Below are 22,412 nucleotides of genomic sequence, written 5' to 3'. Positions count from 1 at the left end.
GGACCTGTGGCACACACATCTTCTGTGGGAAGGACACATGGTGCTTGTGGAAGTTCCTACACAGAACATCTCTGTTTTCAAGTGCACGGAACAACGTCACTGATTTTTGAAGCATTAGTCAGGAGTGTAGGAGGAAGGAGAGGGAAAAACCCTTCCTTTGCTCTGTTCTGTAGATTTTGGCAAGTGGCTCATATCAAGTCCAGAGCCCAGAGTCAAAAAGAGTGTTTTTATTCATTTACTCATTTTATAGGAGGAAGGTTTGACTTGTATTAACAGCCCTTGGAGAATCCTAGGGGCTCCTAGTGGCATTTTTCCTGCCTGGGGTTTAATTTTGCACAGGGATTTGGGCAGACATTTTAACTAACCAGAAGATAAACAAAAGCCCTGACAGTGGATGGAGGTAGAAGATTAATGGTGTAGGAAAGGTGTTTGAACTGAAAATGGCCATAAGAGAGAGAAACATTAAATAACTGCTGCAAAGGAGAGATTTCACTACCAACAATATCCCAGGCAAGAGGTAATTTGTAAGCAGCAAAGATAGCGCTGAAGCAATGAAATTTCATTTGTGTTAAACTTTTTCTTTATAGAGGTTTAGCACCAGGCTCTTACTACAGAGAAATTTGTAAATGAGAGAGAAGTTTTAACAGTTTCAAGACTTTGCCAGGAGAAACTGAGGGAGCTGTAGCTCTGTGGTACCTACATAAAAAGTAGATACTGCAAGACCAATGTCTGATTTTGGTTATCAGGGCACGAAGCTCCCTGTTCTCAGCAGAAATTGCACGCTCACACTCAGAGTCACTGTTCCAGTTACTCCTTGCGTTTCATGGCAGCAGTTTGTGCTCAGCTGGATCCAGCTTGATGAATGTCCCTCTAACACCATCCATCTTGCTTTAGGAGAGCAAGCAGGGGAGGTTATTTGCTGCCTGACTCAGTGAGAGAGCATGTTTTGCGAAAGATATGAAACTTTGCAGACGCTGTATTTCCCAGCAATCACCTCAGAAAGGCCCATCCTCCAGCTGGACTGGAGTTTCATGCATTATGCTAAAATTCTAATTTGCTCTATTTCTCAACAGGCTTTGCTCACACACATATCTTTGCAGCCAATTCCTGGGGGAGGAATTGACTTATAATACACTTGTTAAATGAAGAAGTGAGACTGTTTAAGGGACTTTCTTAATTCTCACTGATTCTCATGCTAACCCTGATAAGATTTCTCATTGTCCCTCAGATTTCCTGAGATCATTCTCTACCATTGTTCTTTTGTTCTCTATCTTTAGAAACCCTCTGTTGTGTTTTTAACAGGCAGACTCACATTCATAAGCAGTTGCAGGGCAGGGGAGTGGGGAGGAAGCATGAGAAATAAAACTGCTTGTTAAAACACAAAAGGAAAATGAAAACACTGAGTTAAATTAGTGAACTATTCTTTATAGGACCCCTCCTAGCATACCCACAAACTGGGGCTTATCAGCTTTCTAAGGAAGGGAATATTTTGTACAAGGTTAGCCCTTACAGTTACAGCTCAGTGATGACAGGAAGAGTGGCTGGATTCAAGTATTTGAGCTTTTTGCTGAAATTACACAAAGAGAAGAACAACAAATGAAATTCTGATGCTAAAACTAAGAAAGACCTTGCAGTTTCTATTCTGCTCAGGTAGATCTCTTTTATCTGAGTGTGTATTGTTAAAGCTTTTAAGAAAGCTTTGATTTCTCAAGGATTAAACTTCAAGAGAGAGTTTTAAAATATATTTCCGCATTTTATACTTCTGGAATCAACCTGCCTTTAAGTCTTCCTCCATAACCATACACACACAAACTTATATTTTAATAGGACCTTCACATACCCTCATTTATTGACTAGGTGCTGATAGCTTAAAATATCATTTGTGCTAAGAATTTTGTGTAATAATACCCCTGCATTTAATGTTCCTGAGGTAGGTCTAAAATCTCTCTTCCCTGAACATTACTTTTGTCCTCCATGTGAATGCTGCCATTCCACAGAGGAGCAAAGTGATGCACAGGCACCCCTGTAACAGCCCAAGTGACCTTCTGCTGATGAACTCCAGGTGATGCTCACAAATGGAGCCAGGTACATGTCTCTTAAGTTGATGTCAGTCATGATGGTGCAGTTGCACTCTCCCTCTGCCCTCATGAATGTGTTTCTTCCTCAGACAAGCACCAGGACTTGTCTGTTCCATTTGTGAGCCACCTAAGGGAAGTGGAAATAGGAAAAGTGTGTGATTGTCAGAAGATCCACTTCCAGAGTCAACTGGCTTCCCTGTGGCAAACATCTGAGGCTGTCCAATATTGGCTCAAAGCTGATCAAAAGATAGGATTATATCAACAAATGTATCCAGGTCTATTAGAAAACTGCTCCAGATAGGAATTTTTTTGAGTTAGTTTTCATCTGTGCCAGGCCCTGTTTTGACTTAGTTGATGACAAAGGAGCCACCCTCCTGCTATAGGAAAGGCAGGTAGGACTGACACACATTTCCAAGAGGAGCCTACATTTATGGTGTTTTAAAACAACCATGGAATTGCTTTAACCTAATTCAGAAGGACAATTTGCCTAAAAAATAGAGAACAGGAATGTTTAAATGGCAGGAATCACACACCTCACCTGCCAGTGCAACTGTGCTTGGAGCTGCACTGAAATCCCACTTCTCCAGACAGATCATTGCTCCCTCCCTTATCTTCCTAGGTGCAGCTCCTCCATCTTGCTGCCAGCAGGTCAGGTTGCTTGGCTGCTGGCACGCTCCACTTCTGCCAGTGCTCCTCTCCGACCTGCTCTCCCAGCAGCAGCCAGCTCTGGCTCTGTTCCAGGCTGTGAGGAGACAGGAGAGGTCACAGAGGAGCAGTGCAGCCTGCTGCTGAAGAGAGGACACCAGAAGGAGCTTGGGGCAGCAAGCCTCTCCCTTGCCAGCAGACAAGGCAGGGGCATTGGAAGCACAGAACTGCTCACAGGAGACAAGAGTCACAGCCCCTCTTCCCTCCTGTCAAGAAACAGGGAGCAGTCATGTATCCAAGTCCTGCATATCCCATCTGGAAATATATTTATTACTCACTGAGCTGCAATTTGGTTGCCATTGCCCGGTCCCTGTTCCCACAGAGTTTGCCTCCTGTCATTGACCCTGCTCCTCACCTGTGCTCCTGCTTCAGAAAATCCCACCAGCCACCCCTCCCTGCTCATTCCTTAGCCATGGATTAGTGTTGTGTCTTAGGATCAAAGCCCTCCTGAGCACTTCACAGTCCTTCATAGTGTGTCCCCATTGCACAACAAATGCAGGGCCTCCTGTGCACCTACTGAGATGAGCAGACCTGTCCCCAGCACTACCTCCCAGCTCATGCAGATCCATTCCTTCACTCCTGAAACCAAGGATGTGTCATGAAACTCATCAGGATGGTGTGACTACCCAGGAGAGAGGCTAGGAGGCAAAGTATGAACTTAAAAGAGTTACTCATAAGCATGAGGTGTTGAAACCAAATTAGGGCACCACAACTGATGTTTCACGCAGGCTTCTCACACCCTTCAAAAGTTCAGGACCAACATGATTTAACAGGTCACAGAATCTCAGGTCACTAGCAGCCACACCACTGGATGCTAATCATAGTAAAACTTTCCAAAGCACGTCTATTTTTGCAGCATTCTTGCTGCTTGTCTATTGATCCAGATGTCCCTGGAGTCAAACTCACTAGAGTTAGTTATCTGTACTGACAGAGATACTGGGGGGAGAAGGGGGGTTTCACAGACATGTCAGAGGAGCTAGGATTTTGGTGTTACTTGGTTGTCCAAAATCCTTTATCCTTCACAGGCAGCTCAAACCTTACAAGAAGGAAAGTATTTATTTCCAGGTCCGGGTTGTCCTTTTGTTTGACTTAAACATAAACAGTCCTTAAGACTCCAGTAAAATTTCACTACCTCGTGACATCACAGTTGTTATTTTCAAACTTGCCTGAACTAATCTAAACTAAATTAAACTAAACTAAATCTGAACTAATAGGTACCTTAACAAGTCAGCACACTTCCATTCTATAGAGACGAGCTGATACAATAGTTAGGGCAGAGGGCTGAGTCCTCTCTCAGGCCGGCTGACGCGCACCTGTGGCTACACAGCGGCGCGGCCCCACGTTGGCAGCGGGCACGGTCCCGGCCGAGGCGCGGAGCATCCCTCGGGCCGCCGGCCGGCGGGCGAGCACCGCTGCGTCCCGCAGCCCCCGCCGGCCCGGGACAGGGGCATCCCGGCCCCTCCCCGGCCGGCCCCGCTCGGGGCGGGGACTCCCGGCTTTCGGCGGCGGGGGCCGCGGGGCCCGGCCCGCCGGCGGCATGAGCCCTGCGGCGGGGCGGGGGGGCGGCAGCGCCGGGCAGGGCAGCCCCCGACGCCATGCCCAAGGAGCGGCCGCTCTGGCGGGGCGCCGCTTTCCGCCTCTGCCTGCTCTCCGCCGCGCTCTTCCTCTGCCTGCAGCTGGGCATGAGGCGATCCTGGTGTCCGGAGGAGAAGCCCCGGCAGCCGCCGGCGGCGCGGGCGCCCGCCCCGTCCCGCGGCGCGGAGCAGCGGCCGGGCGCGGTGGCGGCGGCGGCGGGCGGTGGCCGTCGGAGGGTCACCTACGTGCGGAGCGGCCGGCGGGGCAGCGCCGAGCCCGCCTGCTGCGCCCCGCAGCCCCCGGGCAGCCGCCGCAGGAAGGTAGGGCGGGCTCGGGGAGCGGCCGCCGGGTCGCGACAGGAGACCCCGGTCCCTGCGAGGGAACGAGGGCGAGCGGGCACCCGGGGCGGAGATGGGGCTGGTACCTGAGAAAAGGCGGCCGGGAGGGCGGTGGTGAAGCGAGACGGTGTGGTGGGATGTCGACTTCTTGGGAAGTGGGCAAGCGACTTTTTGAGCAGCGCTGCTCAGCTGCAGGGAAAGGCGAGTGTCCTGGAGGCGGACTGGACAAGGAGAGAGCTCGGTCTGAGAAGGTGACAGTGACCCCGAGTCCGGGTGGGCTGGCAGGCTGACGCATCCCCAGCAGGATCAAACTTGGGCAAAGACCACGGCCCTTGGCGTTCTTGGCATCCGAGTGCCATTGTGTTCGCAGAAAGGCATCAAGAAATGGTTCTAGGACCTGGTCTGCGTGAGAATTGGTGAGTTAGTGAACGAGCTGGTAAATGAACTTGCGACAAGGTTCCTACCCTGCAATGAGTGTAAAGCCTTTTGGGGGAGCGAGGACCGTCACTAGGATCTGGAGATCTGCAAGAGTGAGGAGTGCCTGTGCTACCTCCACCCCATTCGGCTGCGCGTGTGGCCAGTAGAGGGATGTTGCCTTCTTCCATGATCTCCGTGTCGTCCTTGGTTTTGGCAGATTCCACGCTCTCAGGAACTGCTTAGAGATACAGACAATGATTTTGTGGAGTTTCAGGGGGAGAAGAGCCAGCTTTGAGGGCGGTGAAGGAGTAGTTTGTTATGTACTTTGGGGTCCTCCTGTCAGGGTGCAGTAGTTCTGGTCCATGCAGAGATGTGCAGGTTCTTAAAGAAGCTGGAATGATATTGAGGAGGAGCACGTGGGATTTTGCTAGAGATGAGACCACTTTTGTGGTCAAAATAAAAGAACAATTTCTGATCTTTGCCCCAACAAGAATAAACCAGTTTTCTGTGGAGTAGCTAAAGCCTGTCCTTACTGCCTTGATGAAAATACTATCTGCTAACATTCAAACCACTACCTGACTATTGATCTCTCACAGGTCATGCATGTGGTGTCAACTGCAAATCTGCTTTCTTTTCTTTGCCTGTTCCACCCCAGTAATTATTCTTTTATTTCATGAGGAGATGGACAGTGATCTCATATATAGATGGACTTCTAGGTTTGGCTCATCTTCTGTGGGAAACTGTGATGTAAAAAATAAACTGCTACTTTCTGCCTCTGGTTTTCTGAAAGGTTTAGAAGAAATTAGATAATCCTTCACCATGCTTCCTTAACCACTGTCTGTGATGAGGACAACATTGCCACATATTTGTTCAGAATAATAACTATGTGGTGTTCTTTTGTGCTGTGGCATTGATACCACTTTGAGGTACCTAGGTCTTGCAGTGTCAGTTTTTGTGACTTTTGTTTTTGATGCTCTGTTACTTGACGTTATCCTAAAGCACGGCTTTTTAGTGATTCTAATCGTGGAAAAATTTCAGCATTAATGGAGGAAAAAGCCTGTAATCCTGTGGATTCAGAGAGTTTCTTGAAAATATCCTAAAAATGGCATCAAAAAACAAGGGGTAAAATTAAAACACATCCTAATTTAGTTAATGACTTTTGAGAAAATCCTAGTGGGGAAGTAGAGAGGCTGCTCATTTTACCTGAGAACTGGCAGGACCTTGCAGTGTTGGAGAGCTCAAGGCTCTGGAAAGCCCAAGTGTGTTTTGGTGCACCTCCAGGTGAAGTGTGTGAAAGAAACATCACTGCTGTGGTTTGTGGTGTTGGGCATGTTGCTGCTGAGGTCTCATTTGAATCCCTCTAGTTAAGTCAAAGGAAAAATATTAGTATATATAATAGAGGGTGGAGTTGTTGCCAGGTTAGGTTTGACACCATCAAGTGTCTTCTGTGTTCAGCTATTTGACTTGAACATGTTGCTTCAGGCTAAGAAAAATCTACTTAAAGATAGGGTTTGGGGATAGCAGAACTGTACTTTGGAATAGAATTGTTAAATAAAAATATAGGGGAAAAAGCAATGGTAAAATAAAGTAGAAGTGGTCTGTTCTCTGAAATTTTTTCATTAGAAGAATCACAATAGCTAAAAAATTTAATGGGTGATTTGTAATTTTTTTTTTTTTTTAATCAGGGAACATGGTATTTCACATCAGACTATTGTATGACAAGATGGGGGCATTTACCAAAAAAGGCTGCTTAAATTGATGGTCCATAGTTTCTACCAGCAGCTCTGGAGAAAGGCCTCAGGGTGCCACGGCTGCCAGCGTGCTGTAAATGCTGCCTGGAGGGGAGGGACAGGCTCCTTGCACAGATCTGTGCTACACCGGGTTGGCATTGCTTTTTGCTGTGGCTTTTATGTGTTTTCAGTGTCTTCTGTCTGTCCATAAATTATTATCAGTCCATTCTTAAAGCCTGCAGAGGCTTTCAGGTACAGGAGTTTTTTCTCTCCTGCTGTTTATGGGGATGGTGTTGGACTATACTGGGACGTGTGAGCCAGCAGGATGGCAGCAAGGAAAAATCAGTGAGGCCAGACTTTGCTCTGTTTTCCTAGTGCCTCTAGGTTATAGCTCTGCTCACACTTACATCACTGAATTAATGCAGAAGACTGATGAACAGAGTGTTTCCATAGATGAAGCTGAATATCCTACTTTGTGGCTGTATAAAAAAAAATAAATTGCAAAAGCACACAAGGAAATAATTTGGTGCCTGCTTTGAATCACTTTAAAGTTTCCTGAGCAGGGCTGTGTTATTTATTTCCCAAGTACAACTGCACTCATCCACCAACACCAACACCACCAAAAGAGGAAAAAAAAAAAGACAGAGGATGGGAAAGATGGACTCTTGTCCATAAATGGTCCCTAAGTCTGCAGGAAACTGCCTGTGCTTTTCCTGACCGCTGGTGAGGCTCTGTCAGTGGAGACCATGGCTGTGCAGTAGTGGGAGGGTTTGACCACCAAGGTTCCAAGCTCTGTTTGTGCCTCAAGATGCATACATAAAAATGTTAACTGAAAGGGGCAGGGAATAAAGTAATTTAGCCGTGTGACATCTCTGGGAGCTGCTGGAGCTGCCTGTTGTGGTGCTTAGGGGAGTTGTGCTGCTCCCAGCTGTTCTGCTCCCAGTTGAGCCTACCAAAGAGCAGATGATGCTGCTCTTGCTGACAAATAACAAGCAAGATTTGGCATTGACAGCATATGATGGTCATCTGAAGAATCACAAGTTTTGTTGTGCTGCAAGAGTAAAGGAAATGGAAGTTCACATCCCACTTTTATTTGGTGTAAGTTCACAATCCCACTTAAAACTGCCTTGTTGCTAATAAAATTATGTTTTTAAACTGAGATTCTAAGATCTGGTTGTGTTAAGCACTGAGCTGGTAACATATGCAGCAGGTAGAAATTCCAGCTACCTGGAAACACACAGATTCTGCCAGGTGTAACTGCTTCTGGAATAGTTACTAGCAGGGTGTGCACCCACAGAGCGCTGTGGAGGACATGTGAGGTGTGTTTTAAAAGGTTATTCCAGGGTGCCATGGCAAAAGAAAAAAAAATATTGCATTTGGAATTTGAAGTAACAGCAAATGCCTGTCACAATAATTGCAATAACAAGATTATGTTGGCTCTTGTGCACTGAATTTGGGAGGAGCCCTCTTCAAGAGTCTGGTTGAGAAAAGCTGGAATTCCTTGCCTTCTGGGCAGATTTATTTCCATGGAGGTGAGGAGCGTGGTATGCTGCCAAACTTAACCTGATGTAATTTTGGATGCTCTTTCATGTCATATCTAGGAATATAAAAGTATTTACCTTCAGTGATTAAAAGCAAAGAGTAAGATTTTGCTGCTGGGCACATGTATACTTTGCCTGGGATTATAATGTAATTTGAAACATGATGTATTATTGCCTAAAACCAAAAACTCTTTTGAGATTATATTTTTTTAGGTGTTCCTTTCACGTGTATACATTTGTCTTTTGGTTCATTATAAATGCAGACTAATTATCTTTTGCTGTTTCTTGTTGGATTGAAGGTTGTGGTTTTCTTTAAATAGGAACTATTTCTAAGAGGTTACTGCTCCTCTGCAGTGATGACTGATAACAGTCTCATCTTTAATTGTCTGCAAATTATTTTGGAGCGATATCTTTGAAATTATGTGGAATAACACATGTTTGGCACTTAGTAATACAGAAGGCTCATAAAAACCTCATTTGATTTAGTGGTACACTATTGCTAAGATTTTACTTAAATTTACTTAAATTTGGGGTTTAACTTTAGAATGACAATGCCATTTACATTGGTGTCAGTGATGTGTAGGGCTTATGCCAAGAGTCCTGTTTAGTTCTTCTAGAAATTTGGTTTAAAAAATGTAGTGGATGTTTTCATTACCTAATTGCATGCGTAGTGTTTTCAAGCTGTCTTCACATCTTTAAAAGTACAGTAAGTTTTGGGTACTGCTTTTATAGGAAGTTACTCTGACTCTTCATGAGGAAGAGCCAAAATTCTTGGAGAAAACTTGGTTATTCTGAAGTTAAATTGTTCCGTCTGTCTTTCTGAAGTTAAAATTATCCATCTGTCTTTCCACATCTCATGGTGTAATAGCTTGTCTGTTTTGGATTGGGATTTAACTTATAAGGGTATTAATTCTGTGTGCCTGGAGCAACAATTTAACATTACAGCAGAGTTTGACTGGGCAGGGCTTTGGGAGCTGTGCAGGGAGTCCCACCAGGCTGCATCTGCAGGACTGGATTTGCCCTGGCTGAGCCAAACCAGAGGAGCCACAGGGGTTAAAGTGGCCTCTTGCATCTCCAAAGATTATTCCAGCCTCTCCACCTGTGTCCAAGAGTGATGAGCTTCACAGTGCAGTGCTGTTCCCTAAGTGCTGTGCTGAGGAGTGAATAACATGCTGCCTTTGATGGATGGGATGGCACTTGGGATGCTGCTGCAGAGGAGTGCAGAGCTGAAGAGCTGGATATTGGTTATTCCTTGGAGTGTGCTACTTCTGGGCACCTTCTTTAATAACAGGGCTTCATTCAGAGGAAAAAGGTGTTAAGAGGTGCAGGAAGGCAAGCCTGCAGGGAAAGCCTGAAGTACTGGTACTTGCTTTGAATAGGGAAAAGTAGGTTTTGAGGGAATGTGCCAAGACTCTTCAAACTAAAAGAAATAATTTTTTTGAAGGACATAATGACCGATTGTTCCTTAGGTCCACTGGAAGTAGGACAAGAAGTAACTGGCTTAATTTTCAGGCAAGATATTAGGAAAATCTTTTAACTGTGCAGCTGGTAAGGAATGGAAAGGCTCCTTAGAAAAACATGAACTGTGGGTATCCACACAGGGAAGGTCTGGGAATGTTTTCCTTTGTGCTTCAGGGCAACCTCCTGACGTCCCTCTGGCTACATTTACCTGCTCTGCAATTAGAGAAGCAATCTGGCAGATAGAATGTGATTAACCAAACTGGAATTTAGCCTGAACAATGATCTAACATCAGTGGAATAAAAAGAGGTAATGGGATCTTTTAAGACTATAATAAGCAATCTTTGCCCTGGCTTAATACCTCACTGGAGAGACCAGACCCCACCATGATTTTCTGTGTGATGATTTAGTGGACCCCAGAGGAAGGGACACTAGTTGACAACTTTTTTCCCTCCAGCACTTGGAGGTCTCTTAGCAAATATAAACCAACCCAAAGTTACTTATCTGGTAAGATAAGTACAAGATAGGAGCTTGTGGCATCTGTTAGTACCTGGGGAACAGCCTTTGTCTGTTTTTGCTCAAATATTCAGGCTAATAGCACAGACTGAGTGAGGTTATTGTCTTTGGAAGAAAAGAATAAACTTCTATTGAAAGCAGTTTTCATCAGCTGATAACCAAATCTGGGGAACATCAGCCAGCTCTGCCCGTAAACAAGGGCAGCTGAGGTACCTGAAAGTATCCAAACACAGGAATCCTTCTCCAAGTAGTCAAGCAATGGCAATACTGGGCTTTTATTGTATTTTAACTGCAGATGAAATGTGTTTATAGTATACCATAAAGAGGAAATGGTAATTATATGGTTTTTTCTGACAATGATGTCACTTGAAATATTGTGAGGTAAATGATTACTAAGAATAACCTTGATTCTTACACAATTTTATTGCCTGAAATAGTTCTTTCTTCATGAATTTTTGAGAAGCTGATGGGGAATATTATTCTTTAGAAAGTCATTACAGTGTTATGAGGCTTTATATCCAATAGCATATATTTCTTTCAAAATCTTTCAAATGCCAGTTTAAGGTTTTCTTTTGGCATATAAAGACAAGAGAAGTTTTTCTAGGTTGCTGTGGCACAGAAGAAAATAAATCTACGTGTTTAAGCCTTCTATTCTAAGGGGCCCAAGGATGGAGGTGGTAACTTATTCTGCAGATGCCTTGCTCTGCAGGGCTATTACAGTTGTGCCATCATTTCCTTGAACCCAGAGACATAGTTCACATTGTACAAAATGTGAATCCTTTGTAACTGCTGCAGCAGATCAGAAAAAAAACTGTTCCTGTTTGCTGTGTTCATCTCAAACTGTTCCATGGGACTGCTCTGAGGGCCAAGTGACCTGAACTGCCCAGCAGCAGTGGCATGGTTAGTACAAAAATGATCTTTTGTCACATTTCATGTTTTGAAATAAGAAGTGAGGACAGTTTTGAGGACACACAGCTTTCCCTGCTCTCAAGGTGGCCAATCTTCCTACATTCTTTTCTAAAATTTCCTTCTGTGGAGAGAGAAGAGTCCAGAAAGAGAGATTTGGACAGGTAAAAATTCTGCTGGATAGCCCTAGGGATTTTACTTTACATCTCCAACCTTTATCTGCCTTCTTATGAGACAAGTGTTTAAGTTCATTGCTAGTAAGGTTTTCATGCCAGTTCATTCAGTCAGTTCACATCAGCGTTTACTCAGCCAGCCAGGCTGGTAACAGAGATGTGTCTGCTCAGGGCTGCAGGGAAGGTGCCAGCATGCCAGATTTCTCTCTCATGCCACTTGCACTGATCTGTGGCCACAGTTCAGACCAAGATGCAGCTGGGGGATCTTTGGTGTGAGCAAAACTCCAGCAGCGCCTGACAAGGGGTGCAGCACTGAAATCCTGTGGTGAAGAACAAAACCTCTCCCAGCTGCCTTGCAGACTCGTGCAGACAGCGTGATGAGTTCATAATCACTTCCAACAAAACAGATGTACAATTTGGAGATTTAGGTAGCATTAGGGAGGGACCTCCAGCCTTTGCTCAAGCAGTCTGGTTTGGTTGTGGTAGTTCAGGCTGTCCTGCAGCCTGCAAGTGGTGGCTGCCACTCGTGGCACAGATTAGATAAAAGATTTGACATGTAAGTGAGAGAGTTTGTGCGAACCACCACTAATCTTTGATGGCATCCGCAGCACAGCCCACTCTTATCTCTTGTTCTAATATTAACTTAGAGCTGAGTTTGTCTTGGATGGCTGCTCAGTGCTCCAGAGCTGTGTGCAGTGGATGTGAGTCATTTAATCAGCTGGAGTGTTTTTGCAGCTAGAAGATATGCACCAAGATACTTTTGTGCATGATGAAGTGTTGTCCAGAGCCCTTCCATATTTGTGAGTCTGAGATCAAATGACCTGCAGTTCAGTGGAACAATTAAAAGAGGGAAAATAAGTGTGATTCAATTTTTCTTTCAGTTGTGGTAAATAGCATATGTATCATGCAATCTGTATGCATACATTCACACTAATGCTGTTTTTGTTCAGTTTTTTTGCCTACAAAAGTGACAGGGTGATGTGCTGCCCTATTTTGAGTTAGCCGGTCCCTCAGGGTAATAGAAACCATGTGCACCAATGGACTGATGCCTAGGGTAACAGATGCAAACCATGATTTTGAACTTGCTCTCGTGGCAACAACTGGGTCAATTTCAGCAGGAGATGGCGGAAATGTTCCCAGATGTTTATGCTAAGTGAAAGGGCTTGGATTTTCAATGACATGTTGTTTCCCCATCTGACCTTCTCTTCCATCTTCAGTAGTGTTGCTTTGGAATGTGCCATCAAGCACAGGTGCCCCCAGGAAAGGCTCTGGCTGCAAATGAACTGCACTGTCAGAGAATGGGTGGATGGGGTCCTTGCTGACCCCCTGAAAAGCACAAGTTCTGAGTGTGGTTCTGGGGGAACACCTTGGTGATTATTTTGCTCTCTTATTGATTTTTTGCAGCCTTTAAATGCTAGTGTTGTAATTTATGTCCATCCTGACACATGTATAAATAAAATAAAAAATCCTTTCCTTGTGTCTTTGTGTAATGATAAATGCAGTAGCTCCAGCAGCTGTTAGAAGATAGAAATCTTGCTTCTCACCAAAGTCTTCTCCATTCTCTTTGCAGAAAATGGTTTTGCAGAGTTCTTGAAGAGTCAGAAAAGAATTGTTGTGATTTTGTAAATCCCAAATCTGGGATACTTGTGAGAAACATCTTTCCTGCTGCACCTCTCCTCATCGTGCAATGGGGGTTTCTCTTGTCTCTGGCAGTGTAGGACCAGGAGGACTATGCAGTGGGCCATTGGCTTTTGGAGTCTCTTGGGACAGTCAGGTCAAGCCAGCTGCTTCAGATTTTGTATAGAGAACCTCTGGGTTTACGTGCTTGTGGAAGAAAGAGCTGACCCACAGCTCGTTTAGCAAGTGACCCACTGAAGTTTACTTTGGGTTCCATTTTCTGATAGGTTTCACATGCAGCTCCAGGTGCAGTGCTGTGAGCTCTTCTGGAAGAGACAGGATTCTGGGTTCTTTCCAGGACTGACCTCGTGGCTTCTGCAAACTGAAGGAATTGAAACTTCTGCCCTTCTTGGCCCGTGGAAGACAAATCTATGGCCTTGAGAGTTTAACAAGGAAACACGTACAAGACCCTGATAGGCAATTTGTTTGTCTTAGGGATATTGCTAAAAATCCATTCTTGCTATTAGTTTTGAGGAGGTAGGGTCACTTTTTGAGTGTGTGTGTGTCTGCAGCACCTTGTTCTGCTGGCCAAAATTACTGCAGAGAAGCAAATATCAGTGATGTGCCAGGGGCTGGACCTGATTGGGAAAGGTGTCCATTTGAAAATTATGTTAGAACCAGCAGACATTAACAACACAGAGTTGCTGTTGCTGTTTTGGCCTCCCCCTCTTGGCCTCATCCATCCCCAGCCCTCTCCCTCATTCCTCTCCTAGCAGCTAGCTAAGTCAAATAATCAACTGGGAGCTTCAAAGTCAGTGCCCTTTTTTAGTATCCTCTTTCATATTTTACAAAGAGACACTGTTTGAAATGTTAGGGGGACCAGATGGTAATGTCTATTGATATAGCATGCAATGTTAGAAGATATCTGCCACTTAGAAGCCTCAAAATGATAGGGGTCCATTTCAAATCTTTCCTGCTCCCTGCAGAGTGGACAGCAGTAGTGGAGGAGTGAGATTTATCCAATAGGTAAATACCACAGGGTAAGCTGTCTGAAAAACCCCAAAATTTTTAATACTGGTGCCCTGTCTCTGCGCGTTCCTTATGGTTGTTCTGCAGTACTGAAACTTTCAAAGAAATGAACTTTGTTTCATCTTGAATAGGGCAAAGCAGCAACATTGTGTTCCTTTTCCCTCCCTCTTTTGAGAAAATTAAACAAGAAGCAATTATGTGTCAATTGGTTGCTGCTGAGCTGATGCGGTTTTTCTTCATTAGACATCTTGATTAATGGTTTGATCTTGCAATTATTATTCATTATGAAATCCATGGGAATTGTGGTGCATCATGAGTTCAGGGTCAACCATGTAGTTTTTAAGTACTTCATCTGTGTAATGCTCAGAATTAGTGATAAAACATTGGAAAATATCCTTGATTAAAGAGGATGGTACATATTTGCCCAAGCCCATCTTCCATGGGATTGTGATGAATTTGTGTGCTTTGAAATGAGCTTGATTTTCTTCTCTATAGACTGGAAAATAAATGTATCATTTTGTACTTAAAATCCTAACAACTTGTAAGCCAGCTCTTGTTTCCTTTCTAGATAGAGGGAACTACTTGCCCAACACAGTTTTATTTTATTTGAAAGACTTTTACATAGCTCTAGACCAAGGGCACTAATCTACAATTATATTTTAAAAAGAAAGGGACTATGTTTAAAGCTAGAATACATTTCATTCTGTGGAACTCCATTACCTAACGCTTTTATGAAATAAGGAGTTAAAGAAGAAAAAAGTGGAGTTTGGCTTTTTGAATCTTCCTTGGCTATCCAGTAAAACCCAGTTCAACCAAGTGAACTAATGGTGGGTTGAAGGAACAGCACCTGTTGTAAATACTGTCTATCTTGCCTTAGGGTAAATACTGTAAATACTATCTATCTTGCCTTAGGGTTTTACACTCTGAAATCCAAATACCTGTAGAAGTTACTCAGCCTTTTGGTTTACCCATGGATAAGAGTTGATATTTACTTCTTTTATGAGATTATAGACATATAGTGACAAATGGTGCCCTCTCCTGCTCCCTGGGCACAGAAGGTTGTCCTGGTCCTTACCCAGGAGAGGAAGGTGAAGAGGAAGGAGTTTTCTAAAACTGCGTATCTCCCTTTAGTCTAGAAGGAGTGGTGGACCATTTCTGTTTAGATATTTGCATTCCACTTGGATGGGAGAGAAGGCTGCACAAGTGTGAAATGCTCTTATTTGTGTGAAAGCATTGGTTTTACTCAAAAGCACCTTCTTTTCCTCCAGTTCTTAGCCTCAGGCAGAGGCTCTGAAGTCAGAGGATAGGCTGCCAGAGGCATCCCTCTATGTAAATCATAGTTAGAGTGCTGGAACTTGCACAAAATAAACTCAGCTTATCTGGCTAGCGCAGTATTTACTAATGAATTCCTTTTTTTGTATTCTATGGTTTAAATTTTGCAGTGAAGTCAACCTAGAGGAAAATAGCTTTTTTCCTTTATTGAATGGATTATGACATCTCCATATTTCTCAGCCAGTGCACTTCAGCTAAAGCAGTAATGAATACAGGCTGAAACCACGGTCTTGCCTCTGCTTAGAAGAAACTGAATTTGACAAGCAGTGACCGGTGGTTGCTGTATCTGTTTCTTGCTGTTACCCTTAAGTGTTGGCAAAGGCATTCGGGCACTGGAAGGAATTCAGCTGATTGAGCTGCTTAAGCAGTTTTGAGAATTTACTTCCATAAATTTGAATCTGTTTTGGCTCCTGGTTTTATCTCCATTAGATATATTATCATGCTGTCAGCCTCTGGATAGCGCAGGAATGCTGCTGCCCAGTTTATTTATTTTATTTTAGAACTGTAGCAAAGCAATCTCACTTGGCTATTTTCAAAGCTGTATGTCTCTTAGAGTAAAATCAATCTCTCTTTTAATAAATGTGCATTTCTCCCATATGTTGCTGGGATTTCCAGTGGCAGAGCTGTTAGTCTCTGGTGACCTTTGAATGCCTGAGGAGAGGTTCCCCAGTGCAGCATTGCCCTTTCCTACCCCTGCAGCCCCCAGATCATTTGGCTGCAGGGATTTATTTCTCAGAGGTAGCAAGGAGTGGTAGTTATGCTGTGTAAATTATGAATTAGATGCAATGCTTTCTGAATTCATAAGTACTTGCAAATTAATATTTTGGCAAGTCATCTGAATCTCTGCTTCCTGTAAGTCCCAAACCTGCACTCAAGGTGGTGGTGAATTTACAGGGGTGTCCACAGTGGCTAAAGTAAACCTGGCAAGTAAGCTCCCAATACCCCAATATCCCAATATCTTTCCTGGGGAATTCAGGGTTACTATTTGAATTCACTGGAGCATTAGTCACCTAAATTCCTCTACAGATCTGGCTTCCTCCTGTTAATTTTGGAAGCTGCTCTTTATTTCACCAAATCCATTTCTTGATTCTTAAAGTGATGTAAATTCTGTCACTTCAAATCAACGCCTGCCTTTTTTTTTCTGTGCATGCTTTTCTTTTGAGATCATTGTTTAGGGGAAAAGACAAACCTGAAAATAGAGTTGGAGAGAGCTTGAGTGTGGGCTTTGTGTGTGAAACACAGAATCTCCCAGGGCATTGAAGTTGTTGGTGTTTTACATGGAGGTCACTAGTGCAGCTTGCCTGCAGGTAAGGGCAGCAGCTGCCCCCAGAGCAATAATTTGTATGGATGTGGCTCCTTTTCACACCTTCAGATGGGAAATGAGAAGCAAAAGGAGCAGAAAATAAGCATCAATATTAACAAAAGGAAAGCAGAGGTGAAATGCTTAGTGATTGCTGTCTTTTCAGGGATTCTTATGCATTCATGTTCAGACTGACTTGCTCTACTAGAGTGAAGACTTGGTTTCAATTACCATGCAGTGACTGAAAGCTTTTCTAATGAGATTTGATGTTAGAAAATAGTTTTCTTCATTTTAATGTAAAACTTTGCATTTTTTCCTTTTGCCTGCTAAGTCTAAGAGTTTTACTTACTGGTGCAAACTGGAGCCTTACGAAGCCACTGCTGATAAACTACTTTTAAGTGGAGCCCTCTGGGTGATGTTTGGAGCTTCCTAAATTGACTCTTGCAGCACTCACATCTTGCTTTCAGGCAGACAAATGTGTGCTGCACTGCAGAGACTTGGAAAAGATGATGCACAGAGAGTGAGGACCTAGGGGAGACTTAAGTGCATCCTAGACATTCCCTTTTCCACAAAATTAAACACACATGTCCAGACAGAATTCTCCACATACAGATTGTGTTGGAAATCCATCTGAATTTAAGACAGACACTCATTAATGCAAAAAGCACTCTTATCACAGGACTGCTTTCCATAGGCAGGATTTACTTCCTGAGCAGCCTTCCTGCATGGGAAAGCTGGACTGCATGTGTGACACATTGCTGGATTATCTTGGCACAAAGCTATTGTTCCTCAGCCTATTTATTGTTCCAACATCAGATCTTTGGATAAGATCATGGAGTGGGTCCTCCTGGAAGACACGTTAAAACATGCTGAGGATGGGGACTTGTTTAGGCACAGCCAAAATGGAAAGATATTGATTTGATGGATGGACTGGTAGATGGATAAGGATTTGGTTGTAGTCAGTGGCTCAATGTCTAAATGACAAACCAGTAATGAGTGGTGCCCATCAAGGGTCTGTCCTGGGGGCAGTGCTGTTTATTTTGGGCAACCTGACCTAGTGGAGTGTGTGCCCCATGGAAATGGGTTGTACTGGGGGATATTTAAAGGCCCTTTCCAACCCAGACTATTCTGTGGTTCTGTAACACACTGCAGATTTTTTAGCTCAGGAGTTTGCCTGTGTCAGGGGCTCCCTTGGTGGCCTGCTCGTTGCACTGCTCCAATGTGGTGCCTGCAGAGGACAGAGCAATCCAGAGGTGACTGGGTATGGAGAAGGCTGTGTGCATGTGTGCAGTGGTGTCAGAGATGTCTCTGCCTTAGATAAACTAGAAAAGTAGAAACATGGAGAAATAGAAATATTTCTTGCATTAATTTTTTTCCCTTCATTTCATCATGGACTTTGTGCAATGTGTGGAAGTGTTACTGTTGGAGGGAAAACTCTCAGTTTGGGTGGCTGCAGGACTAGGTGTCAGCTGCTTTTCCCTGTGATTCCCTCAATGCCTGATGCCTCAGAGGGAACCCACTGTTCTTCTCTCAGTGCAGGCACACACATGCAGAGGAGGTGTGTATTAGCAAGTTTTGCACTATGGGTTCTTAAGAGAAAACCTCGTATGTTTAAGAAAGACAAACTGCAAAGAAAAAAAGAAAATAATAGTAATATGAAAGAGAAAAGAAAGGAAAGAAACAGTTCAGACATGTAAGGATGGAATATCTATAAAGCCAGTTGTGTTGGAAATTAATTCACTCAGAGCTTTAAATATGAGTCAGTCACTTTGCAAGCCTGTGTTTTAAATTACAGCTGGCTGAGCCTGTGTGTGTCCCTGCTGCTCCACAGTAACCATGTGAGGAGCCGGTTTTTACGAGTGTGTGCCTTTGAGCCCTGGTGGTGCTGGTTCCATTTAGCTAAAGGGGACTGTATGAATTGACCTTCTCAAGGAGGTCTGTGCCAAGGCTGAAGGCATACTTGTTCTTTCCTACTGATACCTCCGCTTTTAGGTGGAGTTTGTTTTACTTGTGCCACATACTGCTGCTCCAAACATAAAACAGGAATTACTCAACCTTGCTGAAGAATAAAGTGTAGCTAAATGTTGCTTTAGGCTCATAGCTAAAGAACAGCCTCAGCCCTCTAAAATGCACATTTTTCTGCAGCATGGGCTGTGTGAATGTCTGGTCTGGGGTTTCTCTTCTGTGTTGTTGAGGGTCTGAGGTGTAAGTGTTCCTGAGCACATCCTTCAGGCTTCCTTTGCAGGTCATGGAGAGACATGGACTTTTCCTGGGCTTGACTCACCTTACATATTTTATATGTCTATTCTCTAGTGAGATTAATCATTCCTTTAAGATCCTGTCTGCCTCATCTATCCTGTCAAATAACTTGACTCCCCAGCCCACTGTGGGAGCTGAGCTGATGGCTGTCTGCATGCACAAGTGTTTCTATCCCCCTGGGTCTCTCTGGGAGTCACCCAGCTAATTGCCTCTGAAACTAAACGTGGGTGTTCACAAGGGATTCTCTGCTGCTGGAGCTGCTCTGTGCTGTCAGCAAGAGGAGCAGTGGGCCAGGTTTGGCTGCCTCCACCCTCAGAGCCCGCCCACTGCCCTTAGCAGGCTTTGTGCTGATCGCGTGTCCCTCGTGGGGCGCTGGCGTGTCCTGCAAAGCCAGGGCTCACGTGGGCTGCAGCACACAGCTTTCACTATTCAGGGTACTTTGGAATTGAGGGAAAAATCTCAAACACTATCACCACAATAAACTAATAAGCTTAAGGCCACAGGTGCTTGAGAGGGACCACAAATAAAATTATGTCCGAGCTCTGTGAATTGTATCTGGGGGCAATCTGTTCTCACAAGGCCAAACCTTCTGTGGAGGGATAGAAGGTAAGAAAATATAGTGCAGAAATATAGTCTCACACCTGAGGTGTTGCAGCTGTACTAATCACCAAAGATTAGGAACAGGCCTGCCCTAAATGGGCCACAGCTGTGTCCAGTAAGAATAAGAGTGCTACGAAAGAGTGGGTCAGCTGGGTGAGGAGAGAGTTGGAGTTTGTTGCCTGTGCTGTGAAGCAAGATGGAGTTTGTTGGCTATGTTGATAAGGAGTCAGTGCTGTGAGGATCTTCCCGTGAGAAATCACCCAGAAGGTATGGAAGATTTACCATAAGAGGACAACAGCCTTCAAGGAAGCAATCTAATAAATTTGCCATGTAGATGTCTGAAGTTTTTCAGCCTGAATCTGAATCCCATGCTTTGCCTTTCAAACTGATAAAATACCTGCAAAATTTCACCCATGAGCAGGTTCCGTTCTGCTGAAGTACACAGGCAGAGTAATTGGAGATGAAGATGTGCATGTCATTTGTTTCTATGGCTGGCAAATATTTACAGTTCTTGATGGAATTTATTGCCACAAATTATTTCCACTCACATTTGGTCCTGCCTCAGATGTAAAAAATTAAATTGTTGCATGATTTAATTGGAGGATTTACTTAAGGCATCTGTGTATATATTGACAAGTCTTTTGTTTCTTCTTTGTAAGCAACAGACTGCCTGGCAGGGCAATGGGATACCCGAATTTTTGTTTACAAAAATGGCTAATCTGTTTCTGTATTTTAATTGGCTGCTGAAAAGGAAGGAGATTAAAAAGGGGGAGAAACAGCTACTGAGTTAAAAAATATGGAAATATGAGAAACTTATTAATTCCCTTTCAAATGTAAGCAGAAGGGAAGGAAGGGGTTGGGCTTTTTGAATCAGCGCACTAACACTAGGATTGGTCTGGAAAGAATTTAATTATTTGTGCGTAAGTTTAGGCTGGAAAAGCCAAACGTTTGGCAGACCTACAATCCTAGACCTGCTGGTTTGTGAGCCCTTTGTGCATTTTGACTTAAATTAATTCTATATTATGAGTTCAGATTTTTAGGAAAGATTTAAATGACAGTTTAAAAGTATATCACATATGTACTACAGGTTATTAAGGGACTATCAAATGACTATCACAGATGGCTACAAGGGGAAAAAAAAAATAGGGGAAAAGTGGTCTCCAGAGAGAAGTCTCTGCAGATTATTGTGAGATTGGTCTGAAGGAAACATCAGTCCTTATCCTTAAGTGTGAAGTACCTGGAAGAAAAATCAGACCTTCAAATGCATCCTAGTTTTCCTAACAAAGCTGTGGCATTCCTTTAAGATATTATTTTCTCTATGGTTATCTCACGTGGTGAAAATTTAGACACCACTCTGAATAACAGTTTCTGGATATCCATTACCTTCAGGGGTAGCTGAAGTCAGTGTCTGACAAAGTCTTGCTGAAGATTGATTTTCTTACAGTGTTAATTTCAATTGATGTGTCCATAAGTGAAGCTATGTACACAGGGATACTTTAAGATACTCAGTATAGTTTTTTAAGTGCCATTGTAACTTTCCAGGTACTGGAGAGTTTACTGTAATGTCTTTATATTGTGGAATATGGATATGTTGATGTTTGGGAAACACAGTCATGGTGTCTGGTTGGATGAGTCCATACCACAGGGAGAGAGCACAGCCATGGTGATGGGCAGAAATGCAGATTGTCTGCACCTATTTTCTGGCTCCTCCTGGGTAGCCTATCTGAATTTCATATCCAGAGCTGTGCAATCTGGGCTGTAATAGCTCCTCTGCTCCTCTTGCTGTAAAGCCCTCTGTGAAAGGAGCTGCATCTCAGCCTGTTTGTTCAGCAGCCACAGGGACCTGTCCTCAGTCATTCTGGGGATTTCCATGATATGGGTGGGAAAACCCAAATCATGATGCCCTAGTCTGGTTTGCTCTGAGTAAACAAAATTGCACAGTCAAGAGAGGGGAAAACTCCTCAAATAAGGATCATTTTTTATCAGGGATATACCTGATTTTCACAAAGCATCTGTAGAGTTTATTTGAGGAGGCTTACATGGAAATACTATGAACCAGGCTGAAAATTACCTGGAAAGCTATAAAAAAAGGCTATGAATGTACCTGTGGAACAGCTCCTTCAGGAGGATATTTTGTATTCCTGAACATGCCCAAAGTGCATCACTGACATTTGTGAGTTACCCTCGGGGCGGGGGTGCACCCAGCCCCAGAGATGCGTTGGATTTTCACCCCCATCCATTGTCTGTGAATCTTATTGTGAGGCAGCTCTGGAGGCACCCTGTGGGGGTGTCAGGAGGTGTTGGGAGCAGGACTCTCCTGTGTGTTCGTTAGTGAATGGAAATAGGCTGCTGCTTCCCAAGGAGCCAGGCACCAAGTGTGAAGTTTGAGAAAAGCATTCAAAAGCATTGCTGTCAAACAGGAGCCTCGGGCCTGATCCCTGTCACAAAAGTAGCATTTATGTACTGCTCTGAAATTTAAAGAACTTTACAAAAGCTTCAAGTCTTTCTGTTCTTTTTCCTTTCCCCCTTCCCCTCAACACTATTTTTTAGTAAAACTGCATTAGTAAGTCACTGGGGTTTTTATTTCATTTCCATGTTTTTATCAATAGTTTGCAGTCAGTGGGAAGGCAGTTTATCATCTTCAAGATTTTAAGAACCCGAGTGTAAGCTGCAGTGGCCCTTGGACATTGCACTCTGCTGAAAAAGAATCTCATTCATGTGGTTCATTATAGAGATATTTTTTTCTTCCCTGTCAACTCTCTGCAGAAGGAATTCTTGCTGAATAGTCCACAATGGTCACCCTGCAATTCCTGTCCTTAATGAGCTACTTCAGCTAC

General features: G+C 43.8%; 1 protein-coding gene across 1 annotated transcript in view; it reads left to right on the top strand.

Annotated features, from left to right (window-relative positions):
• Positions 1-4,368: 4,368 nt before the first annotated feature.
• Positions 4,369-22,412, top strand: part of METTL24 (methyltransferase like 24) — a 44,558-nt gene continuing 26,514 nt past the window's right edge. The window contains exon 1 of the mRNA XM_063151002.1: positions 4,369-4,678. Coding sequence (XP_063007072.1) covers positions 4,379-4,678 — 300 coding nt within the window. The 5' untranslated portion in view covers positions 4,369-4,378. The remainder of the gene's footprint in view (positions 4,679-22,412) is intronic.

The sequence above is a fragment of the Melospiza melodia genome, chromosome 3 (genome assembly GCF_035770615.1).
Source record: "Melospiza melodia melodia isolate bMelMel2 chromosome 3, bMelMel2.pri, whole genome shotgun sequence".
NCBI classification, from domain to species: Eukaryota; Metazoa; Chordata; class Aves; order Passeriformes; family Passerellidae; genus Melospiza; species Melospiza melodia.
This window is presented reverse-complemented; position numbering and strand designations above follow the sequence as displayed.